Genomic DNA, 17,925 nt, shown 5'->3' with positions numbered 1-17,925 from the left:
CAGGTGGTCAAACAGACAGCTCTGCCTGACTGTGTGATTTTATAGAATACCAAAAACAAAAGGAGTGTGAGCAGCTTTGTATGAACAGCACAAGATTTTGTCATGTTTTGTTTTGATTGAACTGATTCCATGTGGACAAATGTTCCATTTACAGTGGGAGCAACAATCAAACACGGAGATCCCAATCAGAGGTCAGAGTTAAAGTCTGCACACTGATTTGTTCCATTAATCAAGAGGAAACTAGTTTTTCTTTACTGATGCTGCCACCACCTATGATCCATACAATCATTGTTCTCCATTGTTACTCCAAGGTATATGTTAACTCTACTTCAAGCTTGTTTAAAATCCACAATAAACAGAAACAAAAAAAAAAACTTTGTTTCTTAGATTCTCAAAAAACAAACTGACCGCTTTTCTTCACTTTCTTCTTCTACTGCTCTCCAGTTTTCGTTATTTGTTGCCATTTCGACTGTTAACTTTATATTGTCTCTCAGAAGCTGCACCTGGTCTAACGTTCTAGTTGGCTGTCGTGCTTTTTCTGGAGGAAGGCATCGGCTGAGATAATGCTGCCAACAATTAAACATTCTCCCTCTCCAACTATTTTCATTAACATAGAAAGTTCCCTTCTATCAGTTGTTCTGTTTCTTTTTTGAGCTTTCTGCTCTGTCTTCTGAAACCCCCAGTCGGTTGTGGCAGATGGCAGCTTGCTCTGAGCCAGGTTCTGCTGCGTTTCCTTAATCAGAAAACTTTTTAAAGTAATTTGAAAAACAAACGGAGCTCAATGCGCCGCTTGATAACGAGGATCAATTGGGAATGTATGGGTGGCTCAACTAAACTGAGCTATCTCTGTGGCTATGCTGCCTTTGATTTAAGCTGGTCTCTCCAACCTGCTGCTCTTTGGACCCTCCACAATGACTCTTGATAAAGAACCAACTAATGAAGCTTTAATAACAAATACATGTTTTAGGAGTTTCTTTTATAGAATACAGTAATTGCAGTTGATTTCCAAAACAGAATGACAATTAAACTACCAGAAACATTTTTCAAGACTTATTTTTAATAGTCGTTTGGTTGGGATGTATGTGCTTTTTCCATCACTTTCCTCAACATCCCAGAATAAAATGTTTCCATCCCTCTTTGGAAAAGTTTCCTATTTTTGAAACATAATAGAAATAAAATAGTTGTTTTTATGCTGACGGAGAACTTACTGAACACTTTTCTCTACTCCCTTGTCATTATTGTCTTTTCTTTCCATTTATATTGTTGTAATTATAAGAATAAAAAATACTTCTGGACCCATGACTTCTGGTTGTGTTTCTCTCAGGTCTGAGCTGGTCAAGGGAAGGGGCTGCTAATGCTAACAGAGGTCCTGTTAAAGGTTTCTTATTGCTTAAAGGTAGTTGTTCTCCTACAGCCTAATCTAGTTTGATAAGAATTAAAGCGCATGGAAGAAAGAGTCGAAGCAATCAAACCTTGAAAACCTTAACTGATAGCCGTCTTACAATCTGCTAAAGCTGGATATATTGCACCTATACTGAATTATCTGGAGTGAATTTGATTCTGTATTTTAATATGAAGGAGATCTGTGCAACTGATTAAGATGGATTTCACTGTGAAAGACCAGAAATACTGACCAGAAAAATGTAATAAGCCTTAAAAAGTGACTGCACTTTCATGATTTTAATTTATTTCTCTCCATCTATATCTGATAATGAGTAATTTAACATGTATCCATCTATTAAATTTGTACGGCTGAACAAAGTTTGTTGTTGGGGCTAATGTGTCAACCTTTGGAGGGAGGGGTTGTGAGAAGTACAGAAAAAGAAAATCGTGTTAGGAAAAGCACAATAACTTAAGTAACTGTAATAATGTTCTGTCTCTTGACAAGCTGCTGGAAAACCCAGCCAACTTCCCCCCTCCCTGCCTGTAACCCCCCGCCTGCAGCATTGGCAACGGCTCCCCTCGGCTCCAGGCCCTTCTGACAACATTGGCCCCTCTTCTTGAAAACAGGCAACAGAGGACACGGCGAGCTGAATGATGGAGAGCGTGTGTTTGTGCCATAAATGTAGAGAGCTTTACTGAGGGAATAGATGCAGATGTGTGTGTTTGTGTGTTTTTCCGTCTGGTAAGCCTGATATAAACTTGATAGATGCAGGCTGTAGGAATGACAAGCCTTAATGTGTATGGTAGAGAAAAATAAAAAAAGCAGAGGGAGAACGCGTGTGTGTACTTCTGCTAAATGTAAAACGATTGGGAGGGGAAGCAGAGAGCAGTCAGTGCGAGACTGCATGCCTGTGTGTGTGTGTGTGTGTGTGCGTGTGCGTGCGAGTGTGTGCGTCCGTGTGTATATACGGGCATCTATAAAACTGATAGAACGATTGCTTGGCAGAGGTACAGGATCGTGTAAAGCGGAGGGGATGAGATTTTAGTTGCTATAGAAATGACAAGCAGTATTGAGAGCATGTCCGCATGAGTATGCGCGTGTGTGTGTGTGTGCGTGTATGTTAGTCAGACCTGGTGGAAAATGAGAGCCTGGCTGATGTATCCCCAGCTGGACGTGGGGCTGAGGTAGTGAATCAGCAGGAGGAGGAGCAGCATGAAGGCAATGCTAGCTGAGGCGTAGATGGCGTTGATGAGGAACATCATGATGGCACAACCGACGATGCCCAGTATGCACGTATGCCAGGTGAAGTAACGAAACGTGGGCCTGAGAGGGAAATAAGAGGGATGGAGGTAAATCTCATAGTAGAAGTTGCAGAAAATTGAAAATGAACAAACAGGAGGGTGGAAATGCCGGCCTGTGATATTTGAGAATATCTGCATGAAGAAGAGCACAGTGGGAAAAAAATAAACTAAACAAAAAACTTCCATTTTAGAGACTTTTTTCAATACAAAATACCCCGGAGGATATTTATGTCTCTGGTCTCCAAATTAGTCCAGGTGTTTTCATTTTGAATTTAATTATTTGATAAGTATGTTTTGGATGAAATTTCAGCAAATCATCTTGTTTTTGTTTCAGACACAGGAATAAGAAGTGAACCAGAATGTGTTGGTCACATCACTTGGCAGCTGTAATGCACTTTAATATGCTCCCCTTAGTAAATGAGATTTAATTACAGGAACAAACTTTTGTCCTTGTGCTTTATATAGTAATTTCTCAAAAAACAAAAAACATTTTAATTAAATAAAGTAGACGTTTAATGGGACATCTTAAATAGAGGTGCACCAAGACATCAGTCGATGACCGGAGCAAGACAATTTACAGCACGGCCTGTCCTGTTGGGTGAAAGACCTGTTGGACAAATGACCAACATCTTTTGGATGCAGTCGTTTAATTACTAAATATTTTTGCAGATATGCATCACGATGCACATTAAAGCCAAGTTTAATGTGTAGGTAATATATGAGAGTTGATAGCTGTATGTGGACATAAGGGAAATCAGTGGGGAACTTGTGTGGGCTCCAGACTGTCAATATTTAGACACATTTTGTTACCAGTTTCAGAACTTGGAAATATGGCCAGATGTTTTATTTTAAATTATTTTATTTGTTTTTTTAACTCTCCAAAATATTAGGTACAAACAACACAAGGGAGCAAATATCTATGAGAAAAGGAGCTTCATAGTTTACCCTACAGAAATGTAGCTGTATCATTATTTACCATTAATAAATTTTTTTTCACATTTAGAAAACTTTTACCCAGGCAGCATAATATTACGGAAACATGAAATTGCAATTTTGTTTAATATCTCAATGAAACGGCCCGCATCAGCTTCACTACTCTTCTCCACATCACGCCAAGCCCCCACAGCTCTTCCTAAGCTTCATGATCTTGGTCGCTAAGAGGTTAGATTCCTTTTTTATTGACTTAGGATCAAAACAAATGTGGCATTAATGCGAAGACAAGATCAATTAAACCCAAAGCGATGCAGATAATTAGCCACTGCTTGTAGCTTTCTTAGCGTTTGTATGCAGAAGCCTATAATTATGAAAACAAAGCTCTGTTGATCTCACATTCTAGATGGAGGTGTGAGATACACATTGGACGGAAACTGAACATTTTTACTGGATCATGTAATTGACCCCAATTTCCCTGCAGCACCTGAAGGCGTGTAGACGAACGGCCGTAAAAATGGAAGGAGCTTTAATTACACACCTCAACTGAAACATGGTGGGTGCTTCCTCCACAGATCAATACACATTTTTTGACTAAGAGGCAAAAATGAACAATCAATAAACATGAAACTGAAGCAATGTGTAGCTCTAAGCAGAGAAGAGAGAACACAAAGATGTTAAAATAGTTGGAGCGTGAAGGGATTGACAGATGAGACCAATGAAAACCTGGGTGGATCTGAATTTATAAACCTGAAAATGGATATTTTGAAAGCTCACAGATGGTGAAAGGTAATTTCTTGTAATAGGCTTGAAACAAACTCCCTCTGTAAACCAGACAGTAATTGTACCCCAACATCATCATATTCCAGGCAAGTCCAGATTAAAATATCGGAACAAGGACTGAAAAAGTATTGCAAAGAAAATTCAGTACCGTATGCAGAAAACCTTTTATGATAGACACACATTGTGATAAAGTATTGGTCTATAAAATTTAGAAGATTAATGAGAAAGGATGTTCCTCCCTTATGATAAAAAAAAAACATAGGAGAGTCCACTGGCCTTTTAAGTCATGCTTCAATTGACCAATAAAGTTCAGTGATCACAGAAGGTCATTCAGGGACGTTGTAGTTAAAGTTTCTCAACTGAGATACCCAATGCCAGATGAGGCTGTAGCATCAGGTTACTGTCCAACATCTTGTAAACAACATTCAGCCACAACTGTCCATTAATCAAAGATGAATAATTACATTTACTGACAAATTCGGTTGGTGACAAATGAGACCAAAATAAAATGTGTTTACTTGATCAATCATCCACATCCCTGCTTATGAGGTGAAAGCTGATAAATTTTGTCCAATAGTCTGATTTATGAATCAATAGCACAATACTGGCATTTCCTTTAGGCTCAGTTGTATTTGGTGTTTAGCAGAAATTAAAGACAGTAAATCAAAATGTTAAGGATTGGGGGAAAAACGGCCAATAGCAAATAAGTGCTGCTTTTGGCTCATGGCCTAATTGTCCTCAAGACAATTTGGTCATGTGTGTTTCCTTAATAGCCTAAATGGGACATTAGCTGTACATTAACCTTCATAGGATGACAGCAATGGACAATGGCAATGTCAGAAAAAGTTCAGCAAAGAAAAAGTTCTCTCTACCTATATAGTATGTCTTATTTAACATGCAATAAGAATGATAAACATTGACTGGCATTTGATTGCCTTACAGTTCACCTACATGAGCTGGACATTACATCGATTCTCAATAAAGACAAAAATGAGCAACAAGAAAATGGGAAAAGACTGCTTGCCATTTTCAGTAGTATAATATTCCAGGGTCCATGAATTCAAACGCATCTTGCAAATATTGTGTTTGGCCAATCAGATGAACTTTCAATTGTATTTAGGCTCACAATTGATTTGAATCAGAATAAGCAAGATAATAAATTTCAGAGAGAGAGTGCCAACGGTTAATTGTTGTAATAAAAATGTTGGACAATCACAATCCCCATCATTATTGCAATATTCAGTCATAACTTGGAATTTCATGCTTTCTGAATATGCAACACTGGGAGAAACACTAAGGCATTATTTACTTTCCATTAACATTGTACCTGTTAAAAAAACTATTTCTAGAATGTATAAAGGAAAACTTTATACAGGGCTTCACTTTGGCAGGAATTTTAGCCCATCCTTCTTTGTTCTGGCTGTTGAACAACAGTCTTGAAACTTTATTTTTATTTCCCCTTGACTTGATCACTTAACACAAGCGTTGGCCACCATTTTCCAATCTCCCCCTATCCGTCCCATCTGAGAGTGGAATTAATTACAGTAAAAGCCTGCCCACCTGGTCAACCATCCCCCACTCATCCTTTTAGTCTCTGCAGGAACTGTTGCTGCTGATCAGAAGGGCTCCACTTAGCCACCTCCCCATCTCCCATCTTGCTTGCTCTCCAGCGACTGATGTCACTTAGCTGACACAGCAAAATCACCCTAGACGGAAAAACTTGCCACAGACCAAGTCCTTGGAGATATAAAAAGGAGGAGCAGCTAAGACGGAGAGTAGAGAGCTAGCTTGCAGCCAAAGGAATACGTCATATCAGAGAGAAAAGTGGGGACAGACACACATCCAGGGGAAGGCTGCCAGGAGATGCCACATTCTATAAGTGAGGGGTCTGGGTGTGTGAGACATTACGTCAGGCTGCCTCTAGCATCAGGGAGGGACCAGCTTAGACCGATTCGACCTTAAGAAATCTGTACTTAATTGATATTGGATCAACCCGGTAAATGACAACTATTTCTCCTCATTAAGGCTGTATGAAGGGGAGTGTGACTTAAAGTTGGAGTTTACTTTCAAGTTTGGATGGGGCAAAAGTAAAGATTCTCTCAAGTGTTGTATTTAAAGTGCCTGGGGAAGTTTAGCTAAGATTTCAAGTTGTGAACCTATTAATGACTAAATTTCAGAGGGCTTTTCTCAGTACAACTTATTAAAATACAGCCTGAAGGTTCATGAACTGTCAAGGACCCAAACCTGAAAAAAAATGATTAAAGGAAGCAGTTTAATGGTTATTTTGAAATTTCAAGTATGGCATTAATCACGGTTTCTTGTGAGCCAGAAAAGAGAAAAAAGGTAATCAATGACAATTGATGGGAGAAAAATAAAAAAAAAGTCATTTCACCTCAAAATGTGGGTATTTCAGATTTTATAAAGTGGCCTTTTGTTGAGACTGACAGTATTTGAAGATGAGTGAAACCATTTCTGTAGCCATTACCTTTAAAACTAATCTCCCTTTAATCAGGATGAAAGTTGTGTCCAGTTTAAATGTGTTGGATTTTGAGTTTTCAGTTTGAAATAAAACAATAAGAAACAAGAATGCCGACTGAAGTCAGAGATAGGTCTATCTCTGTCACAGAAGTCACTCAAACCAAATTTCAACATCTAATATGGCTGCTGCACATAGAAAACAAAGTGTGTCCAAATTCAGGGGTTGCATACTTCGAAGGCCAATTACGTCACTGAATGAACGCTGTCTAAATCTGAAGATTAATGCAAATACGATTCAAATCTAATTATATTAATATCTAGCGGTACAAACATTTAAAATTCAAAGAAGTTGTGTGGTTTGGCTTTTCTCATTGATGTAGATAATTTTTAATAAATAAACTGAAAACCAGACAATCCATAAATAAAATTAAAAACAACAAACGATAGCAGGTATGTTTTTCAGGTCTGAATATGTAAAGCTATATAAAGAACATTTATTCTCAATTTGTCAAGTCTCTCTCAGACATTGCTATTTGCCTGTCTCAAGGTCACAGCATTTGTTTTGTTTTTTTATTATTGTTTTTTGTTTTTTTTGGTTTCAGCAAATATCCTGACACTTGTGTATTAAATCTTGGCCAGTGACTGTGTGAAACAGTGTGTATTTGTGTTTTTCATTGTGAATATTCAAGTGGGTTTGAGTCTGCTTTCCAAGTGGCCACAGAAGCAGGACATAAAGCACCCTCTGAGCAACACTTCCTGTAGCTGGAAGCACCAGTGATAAAGATGCAGCCAATACCAGTCACTGTACACAAGACGCACTCCCAAAAGATAAAAATACAAACATTCTTAAGATGAGAACGTTCAACCACACACTTCTCGGGAAAAAAAGAAATTTTGACTGATGACAGACAAAACACTCTCCAAAGTTACCGCTCTCTTGTTGGAAACACACACACAGACACACTTAACAAGCAGGCATCTTTTCCGCTACATCATAATTTCAGCCTCTTCCCTCCCCTACACAGCAGCAAATTCAAGGGAAAGGGAAATATTTCTGCTAAATTAGTTATGCTAATTACAGAGCAGCTCTCAGGGGGAGAGAAAGCGCTAAATGGCTTTTAATTCTTTTCGCCTGGAAAGAGATGTGGGAAAGCGCCAGACAGAGAACAGAGAGAAAAGAGCACACACCAAAAATGTGAGGAGAAAAAAAGAAAAATTAAACCAATAAACACAAACAACTGGCATTAAAATTAGTCTGGTGGCACAGCAACAGTGAACTAACTGAATTAACAACTCAGGGGAGAAGGCCCAAAATAGGCAGGCGTCCAGACAACAAGTCTTCTTATCGGCTCTGGGAGCCCCGGGGCCCCTGGCCAACAGGGAGGGGACAGTAGAAAAAGTTAGAGAGCTAACTTTGTGTCAGGCTTTGCCAGCGGTCACATACTGATAATGAGGCCTGAGCCGATAGTACACAGTTCTGTACATCCAAAGCACCAAAGCAAATGTTGGCTTTATCTTCTCATACTAACTTAGAAGGCTTTATTCTCTCATACTAACTTAAAAGTTAGTATGAGAGAAAACTCATACTAACTTCTGTTGGAGAAAATTATTATTTCCTGGCAGTCTGGCTCTGATCGTTTGTGATAACAGAAGTTACTCTAACTTTGGAGACTAAAGCAAAATCTTTGAACTTCCCAGAAAAACCAATCGAATATTTCAAGTGTAAATGCATGGGTGTTGTTTTTTATAAAGATGTGTAGATAACAGGGAATGTTTTCTCTTCAATACAGAATAAACAACGCATTTCACGACTGTATGAGGGTAGAATTTGAAGAGACAAGTGTGTATACCGCAGTTCTTACATTAATACTGAGGAGGTCCTAATGACAGAACAGTATTGAAAATGTCGTTTCTGGGCTTTACAAAGGAAAAAAAAAAGTTGCAGAAATCTCAAACTGTATTTAAAAATCTGCAATGTTTAAGTAAAAGCAGTTGAAATTCATGCACCAATAGAAAACTCAGAATCAGATGCTAACAGCTAATACTTAGCCAGTAGCAGTATACTCACTTGCAAAAAAGATGAATGCACATTAAAAATACCTTAAATACTGAACTGTAGAGCTATATAAAAAGAGTAAAGGGCAAATTGAATGAATATATAGTACTTTTTAAGTCATACCGACTACTTAAATAGATTTACACCACAGCAACATTCACCCCCAATAACTCAAACTCACTAGTGTTGTAACCTTGAGAGAGAAAGCAGACTAGTATAAATAATGCTTTTATTTACTTGTTGCTCTTTTTGCAGTGTAACTTTTAATAGTATGCTCCTCAAAATGATCGCTGATTTTGTTCCAAAATAAAGTGTACAATATTCTTCCTCAACATTCGATCAATTCTTAATAGATCATTAAATGTGAATACATAGATAAGGAGTGTAGCTTGACTAACTGTACAAATCATAGTTAATAATAAATGTCCTTTTTTCATTACCTTTACAGATTCAGAACATACATTTTACTTGGGGGGCCCCTCTGGTGGCCCCAATTCTGGCCTCCAAGTGCCGCTTCTTTAAACACTTTTTGGACCTTTTAGTTTTGTATTATCCATGATGTTTATGAAGTGTTGTAGGAATTTATAATTCATACAAGAAAAAAATTTCTATTAGAACATAAAGGAAGATAGAAAGAAAGTGTCATAAACACAAACGCATTTAAAAAAATGACCAATTAAAATATTTGGCTTCTATGGGAAATTTCATGAATAAAATGCTAAGTACAGCAGTCAGAACAGATTACTTGATACAGATGATGACAGCAGTCAGTACGGTCTCTCTTTTGTTGTGAAAAGCATTGTTAAAAGAGAAAAAAAGATTAACAAAAATAAAATCCACAGTTTGCACTACTGTTTTACAACCAGCACACACCAAAGTAGCCAAGATTTTTAAAAACTTGTGACAAACAACTTCTACATTGGGGACTAAAGCATGACTGTGGATGAATAGGATTCGTTTTGAGCAAAGTAAGGGAGGTAACTGTTTAAATCCTAGACAATGATGAGCAAAAATCCATGTATAATGAGCTTCAAAGGACAGACCAGTGACTCCTGTGCTGATATTACCAGACGTGGAAATCTGACAATGAGAATAATTAGGCTCATGAACCATCCATTACATATGACCAGATTTATAGGTCATTTCTTTGTTCAGTGACAGTCATTCTGACATGTTATTTTGTTAGTGTGAGGACTGAAACCATTGTTATTAGGCCATTCGTGCGTATTCAATGCTCCAGCCCTGCTTCACTGCTTGAGGTATACATCAGAATAAGGCATTTACTGAACTGTCAGCCTAGTTTATTCATGCAGAACCGGCATGGCTGTACTTTCACTAATCCAATAAAAATTTTTGACAATGCACCTGAACTGCCATTTCATCATGAAATAATTCAAAAGAGCCAGACAAAATTGGTTCTGCTGCATTACACCACTGGATGCTCCTACAGTTGTGCAATGTAAATATGACCACCTTTAGTATGCAGGCACACAGACACACAAGTAATAAAGCACAGTGGAAGACAGAGACACAAAAATCTATTCATTTTTCATGTTCAACATGGTTTAAAGAAATATCTTCAGAAGTTGGTTATTTCATTTAGCATTTGCCCCGGAAGCTGAGAGCAAAACGGATCGTTTTGTTTTTAATAGCTTTTAAGAAAATAGACACTGCAGGAGAAATTGTGTAGCAGTTTTGGACCAGACTTCTGAAAGGAATATTGCAATAAATAATCAAAAGTGATGAGCTTCTTTATACTGGCCAAGTGGCAATGTTTACTTTAGAAAAAAAAAACACAACATATCCAAAAAATATTGTCTTAGTTTATGGGTATATTTGGCATCCTTTTTTCTCAGAAGTTAATTAAGCCAGGAGGTGGCGTTGGAAACATCTTACAGGTGAGTCTTTCCCTTCAGGTAAGTTAATAATAAAAAAAAAAAAGAAAAAAAAAAAGAAGAAAATAATTAAAAAGCAAAAGGTCAGAAAATCAGCAGGATGGATCCATCAGTTGTAGAAGTTGGCTTTATTCCACTAGTTGAGTTTCCATTGACTAAAATTAGAGTTACAAAAATAAATTTGCTTACTAACTAAACACGCCCATTGCACTAGAATGACAGTTTTTCAGTTCAATCCAAATTTGTGTGTCTTGCAAAATTGCAATAGAATTACTTTTTTGCATCAGGCTAATTTACATACAGCAGCAAAGCTCCTATTTGTAGGCATTTGCCTCCTTGGACATTGCACAGCTAATTCCACCAGAGGTCTCAGAGCATAAAAAGTTGAGCTTGTTATTTAAAAGTACTTTATTCATAACTCTCTTGTAAAACTGGCAGCTACAATTTCCCAAAAAAAGCTGCATATGTAGTCACTCCCAAGTATAAGGATATTGCCACATCAATGTCTGAGTAAGATACCGACATTTCCTCTGATGGCATACATCTTACATATCTGATTTAAGTGTTTACATCCTTCGCCACTATGATTTTTAATAACTTATCATTTTAACAAGCTTATTCACGTGGGATTTTAATTCCATTTTTTTATTTAATGGAAAACTACAATTGTGAAATTATGTTTTTTTCTGTCATTAGCAGAATCCTGAAAAAGTTTTGTGCATTTATAATGGAAACACAGCTACTGTAGACGGTGATAACATACAAGGTGTTGATGTAACTGAAGATAATGAGAGAAATAAACATCTTGAAAACTGTAAAGATACAAATGGAGCTCCAGACCAGATGGACCAACATGAAGACCATGATGGTGACCCCCATTAGTATTGTGCTAAAAGTTCACAATACCACTGAATAATTAACGACCAATCAATTTGTGATCATATGATACCTCTGGTTGGGAAGATCATAACATCAAGGCTCTGTTGGAGGGTCTATCAGCTAAACGTGGTGACATGTTACTGCACATTGAATCAATAAGCTTTATGTAATTTTTGGGATAAAACCTATTAGTTTATAAAATAACACTAAATAGATGCTTGACCTCACATTTTTTTTTAACTTAACAGTCGTCACTTGGAAGCTGAGTCATCTGAAAATTTTCACTGATATGGTAAGTTCTTTCAGTTTATTAAAAGCTTATTTAAGCATGTGTGAAACATTTTGTAGTATAACATGCTCATTTTAAAGTTGTAAGTAAAAAGTACATGTGAAAATACATAAACAGAAACAATGAATGTTTGTTGTAATGTTTTCTATATGGGTAAATTATTATTTCTGTCAAGAATCGTCACAGTTTGATCAGAAAATCTCTTCACGGGTATTAATAATTGATAGTCACTATTATTGAGTATGACTCATGTAGCTTGTTGCTATTCTAGATGTTTGTATTTAGTAAGTAGTCCTTCGTGTTGTTTAGGATCCTTTAAGCATCTCCCCATTTCAAGAAGATCATTTGAGCTGCAGCCTGCTGATGTGTCTGCGATAACAGAAGCTTAAGTGTCGTTAACATGCACTGCAACTCATTTCTGAGTATTGCCGCAGAAGAATATCTAACTCTTAAACCAGCACTGGATGCAATCTGTCAGAACAATAAAGCAACATGTGATGTTTATACTATTTCATTCCGCCATTGCAAATAAAACTCAAGTGGTTTAAATATTTCCTGCAAGAAGCCGCCGCCTCTGGATAAACCTTATGCTTACTGAATTGAGGAGGATATTTTCTACACAACAACATCAGCAGCTGACAGGGAGATGTGAAATGACTCATAAAAAGGTGTGTAGTGAATCAAATTCCAAACTCTGGCTGTGCCGTAATATCATCCAGTCACATAAACCTCCACCATGTCCACAGGTAATCTGAGCGATGCAAGACAATATCATCAGCGAGCTCTTATAAATCAGGATCACTGCAAGTGACCAAGGAATACGAATTCACTTGTACACACAAACACTGTAAAGTTTAATCTCTGAGCATCGCCACGCGTCGTTACCCCCACATCTAGCTCAGGCCTCACCCGCAGTCGGTTTATTGTTAGTCCCTGTTCTCCATTGGGCTGTAAGCACTGGTCAGTTTTATGTTTTTTAATTAGTATACCATCACTGTAGCAGCATCCAGCAAGCAAACAACCTCTCCCACACACAGATAAAATAAAATTTCAGAGAATGAGAAAAAAAACAAAAAAAACAAATTGGGGTGTCTGCCTGTTATGTATGGGTACCTGAAATTAGGTGCAGAAGCCCATTCCAGGGCGAGACAAGCCAAGTCCACGGCGGCATACACCAGTAGGAAGAAAATGGTCACAATGCTGGCGATGGTGTTGAGCTTTCCTGCAAACAGCACCAGCTACAGAGAAAGGAAGGACAAAACAACATTGGAGGGAAAAATCAGGAAGCGAGGATTAACATTCAGAAACAGAAACATTTCCATGTTAAAATAAAATACAAACATTTGGCGTTAAATTTTATGTGGGACTGGAGTGAAAAAGTCATTATGCTAATCATTTTGAAGGATGTTTAAAAGCATGCTAAAATTTGCCTCTGAATATTTATTGAAATGTTTCTTTTTTTTTTTTTTTACTTTGACCAAATAAAATAAGAAATGTGAATTTTTTTAGCAGTTTTATAAACACATGCCCTCAGAAAAACAGATCAATTAAATCTAGTGCTTCATTACTAAAAGGATACAGTAAACAAGAGCTACATGCACTAACTACCACTGATGTTCCTCTAAATCAGGGTCCAAAAATGAATTATTGGACCCCAATTTATTTTAGCAAAACATTGATAATCAGATGTGCTAATAAAAGGCATTGTGACTGGAAGCAGTTGATGTTTAACTTGAACTCTTTGATCCATCAGTTGCTGGTAAGAAACTTAAAAGCAAATATTATTTCAGATCAGTGAACATGCTAAACAAATATTCTAACAAGCCGTGCTCATAACACCACATTTGGTGTAATTGATATTGATGTTACTTATTGAAAAGGCTTGAAGTTAGCCATATTCAGCATCAGATTGCTAATATTTCAGGCTGAAGGACAGCGAGAGAGAGCAAGACCTTCAGTATGCAAGAAAGGTTTTACCAAGAACAGTAGAGCTGCTCTGTTTCAGATATTGGTTAAAGTAAGGATCTACTTCATGTGTCTCTTCTCCAACAAACTGGAAGATTTTTTTTTAGTAATGCCAGCTGTGCTAATCATCAATATTAGATGACAATAACATCTAATATATTGTTATTAGATATATTAACATCTAATAATATCTATTATTAGATATAATAATAGATATATTATTATATCTATTATTAATAGATATAATTTATTTAATGACATCTTAAATGATGACATTTAAGATGTCATCATCAAATCATTTATCCTTATTTTAAAATAAAAATGTTTTACAGTGACTGCTGTGCGTTGGCCATTATATCTACTAAAAAATAATTAATGATAACTTGCAGCAGAGAGGCTAATAAAACAAACAGCTGTTGCTATGTATTTTATTGCAGTTCTTAAAGGAAAATTGGGATCAAGCTTAAATTTATTCTGTTTAATCAACAAGTTGTTTCTTCAGACATTTATTGGTGTTTAAAGTTCAGTTATGTTGCACTTGTCAGTTGGTGGTTACCATAGTAACAAGTAACTGACAGCTACCCACTACAAAGAAAGGAGCTGGTATTAAATTTTAACATATATTTTAGAACAAAATTTGATAGAATGCAGTGTTTCACGATACAGTGTTTTACGAGTAATTTTGCTATGTTTTTTATATGTTTTTAACTGTTATTAATGTTATCCATTTTAGCTATGTTTAATTTTACAAATGTTAAATGATGCTAACTGCTACTGACTGCTGATAACTGCTCACTGGGAGCTATTGCTTAGTAGTTTGTTTGGGGCTATTTATTTTTATTTTTATTTAATGTGTAGGGGCAGAAGCTGCTGGATTGATGTTAACCACCAACTCGATTTCCTGTTTGTTAGAATAAATACAGTGAACCTGAATGTGTCTGCCGCGATGTCAACCTACTGGATCCGAGACGAACAAAGAAGGGTTACAAAAAGACTCCTAAATAAACCCTTTTCAGCCAGAGCAAAATTTCTTGAAAGAGCACATTACAGAAAACCAAATGTTTGATAGAGTTAAAACTACTTATAATCACCTGGTTACACCTTGGTTAATTTTGGTCATCACATCAGGCATACATCGTGTCAGGAGCAACACACTTTTAAAAATGCATGTTATTGCATTTCGCAGGGGTTGGGGGGCTTGTAAGAACCACAGGGCGCAGTGGCCCCACTGAGGAACCAACTGATTGAGGCAAAGGTTCACTTTTAATTAAGATGGTATCTAAGCTGCTGCTGGGCTACATGAACTCAGCCATGTTAGCTGTGACAGCTGCGTGACAGCACAGCCAAGTTTGGTCCCTTGTTATTTAAATTCAAAGCAGCTCATTTGGAGGGAGAGTTGTACATCTAATGAGACTTGCTGCATAAGACTGGAGGTGCAGAAGCTTTGTTCTGAAGATGACCATGATATGAGTACTGCTCCCTGCCATGTCCACTGATATCAAAATGTGTGAACATAGCTAAGCACAATTTATCCTTAGCTACTCCAGAAGTACAAAGAAAAGAGTAAAACCTAGTTTAAGCCAGATGTAATTCTTGTAAGATGTTGGTAATTTACTAAATTGTAAGTATAGTCAATACAGTTTAAAAAGAAAATAGAGTTGCTGAATAAATGTAACATTCGCAAAGAGTTTATGAAGCCCAATCAAATGCAAATTCAAAACGCAGCTTTCAGATCTGGACAACAAATGTATATGAAGAGTCACAATTCAAGACTAGGCTAATAAGCTCAGTTTAAGAAGAGAAATATAAACCAGAATTCAACTATAAATCACTCAGAGAAAACTTGGGGTTATTTTTATATGAAAATACTTTACGAGACATTTCTAATTAGATCTACAAATAAAAACCACAGACAACTTAACCAGTTGGTTCCTCAGTGGAGCCACTGCACCCTGTGGTTCTTACAAACCCCCCTTAGCCAAGTAATCATTAAAATCAGTTAATAAAGATTCGGGACTTTCAAAAACACTGGGAAACACCATGCACAACCACCGAATACATTAAAAACGTTTGATAATTTAGATTTTTGAATGAATAATGCCAGCTCATTTTAATCTAATTTTACAAGGTATAAAGGATCTCCATTTCCTACGATGGATAAAATTGCAGGGGATGTATCATTAGAATATTCAAAGATGTCATGCAGATAGCCATGCAGATTTAAACTCTGATTTATTTTTTATTTTTTTGTATATTTTTTGCTTAACTGTAGAGTTTCAGCTATAATTAAAACGATAACTTGGAGACACTTTAGTTTCTCAGTGTTATACCACAGGATATGAGGTTAAGCAGTCTATATTTTTCAAGGACAGCTGTCCTTTACATTTGACCCAAAAACAATTGGGTTCTACCACTAAATTAAAAAGATTGCATTAGCAAGGGAAAATGGGTGTGCCTGATGGGAGTGAAAAGTGGCAAATAACAAAAATACATGTAGCACACCTCCTTTGAACACAAGTTTCATAGCCACAAAAATCTCTCAGAACCCCCATACGGAGAGGGGGCATATTTATTTATGTTTTTATCTAAATCCTGTCTGCTTCATGTGTGTGTAGAATTCTCAACCAGTCCGTTCCTCAGCTGATGAAGATCGTAAGGTTATGCATATAACTACTGTTCCCTGAAGGAGAGGAACGAGGTACAACACAAGAGTATGGGATATCACGCCCCCGCGTGGCCTAACTGAAGACACCTTTAATCACGCCTTTAGGCAAATGACGTGTGATGACGGGTGGCAGGCCCCGCCTGCATATAAATACACCCCCATCACAGTCATTATTCAGTTCGATGGCCGCTCTTCACCGAGCCAAGCTGAAACAGCGGGGCAGAAAAAGGTGTTGTACCTCGTTCCTCTCCTTCAGGGAACAGTAGTTATATGCATAACCTTACGTTCCCTTTCAGTCGATTCACTCGGTACAACACAAGAGTATGGGACATATATACACGCCCCGCAGAGCAGCCATCAAACCTGGGACAAATGCACTGAGTTAATTTGAAACCTCCAACCCAGCAGAAAGAACAGAGTGAGCCACAGAAGGGGCTGTCACATCCAGACGATAAAACCGAACAAAGGTGTGCGGTGAAGACCAGCTGGCTGCAGCGCAGATGTTACTCACCGGGACCCCTCTGAAAAGGGCCCAAGATGCTGCTACACCCCTGGTTGAATGTGCTCTCACACCATGAGGTAAAGGGAGGCCCTTGCTGTTGTAAGCAAGAGAAATAGCCTCCACGACCCAATGAGAGAGTCTCTGTCTGGACAGAGCCTTTCCTCTAGCTGGATTGGCAAAACACACAAACAGCTGATCACACAGTCGCAGATTTTGAGTGTGATTGATGTAAAGACGCAGTGCACGCACAGGGCACAACAAATGTAGCCTACCTTGCTCTTCAGAAGCAAAAGGAGGGGGGTAAAAACTAGAAAGCTCAATGGTCATTGTGCTGTAATCCGAAGGAATCACCTTAGGGAGATATGCCGCATTTGGTCTTAAGGTGACCTTTAAACCATCAGCTGAAAACTGAACACAAGAGGGGTGCACTGAAAGTGCATGCAGGTCCCCAACCCGTTTTGTAGTTGCCAAAGCAAGAAGCAGAGCTGTCTTGTATGATAGAAATTTCAAATCAACCGACTCAAAGGGCTCAAACGGAGTGCTACAAAGAGCATCCAAGACCACAGTGAGATTCCAGGAAGGAACGCTAGATTTTATCCCTGGTCTCAGCCTACGGACCCCTTTTAAAAAACGCACAGCCAGGGGATGAGCACCTGGCGTCCCTCCATCAAGGCCAACATGACAAGCTGAGATAGAAGCCAAGTAAACCTTAATGGTGGAGAAAGACAGACCTTTATCCACCAGCTCCTGTAGAAATGTCAAGATATCCACAATGGAGCACTGGAAGGGGGAAATGTT

The 17,925-nt window shown here is 37.7% G+C and overlaps 1 protein-coding gene across 1 annotated transcript in view; it reads right to left on the bottom strand.

Annotated features, from left to right (window-relative positions):
* The window catches only part of LOC106914383 (solute carrier family 12 member 9), a 69,655-nt gene that overhangs the window by 8,733 nt on the left and 42,997 nt on the right, over window positions 1-17,925 (bottom strand). The window contains exons 9-10 of the mRNA XM_088011714.1: window positions 13,109-13,233; window positions 2,515-2,707 (exon numbers count right to left, since the gene is read on the bottom strand). Coding sequence (XP_087867840.1) covers window positions 2,515-2,707; window positions 13,109-13,233 — 318 coding nt within the window. The remainder of the gene's footprint in view (window positions 1-2,514; window positions 2,708-13,108; window positions 13,234-17,925) is intronic.

Source organism: Poecilia mexicana, unplaced genomic scaffold (assembly GCF_051168715.1).
Source record: "Poecilia mexicana isolate PSO_F unplaced genomic scaffold, ASM5116871v1 scaffold_13, whole genome shotgun sequence".
NCBI lineage: Eukaryota > Metazoa > Chordata > Actinopteri > Cyprinodontiformes > Poeciliidae > Poecilia > Poecilia mexicana.
Note: the sequence above shows the minus strand (reverse complement) of the source record. Positions and strands in the feature narration are given on the sequence as shown.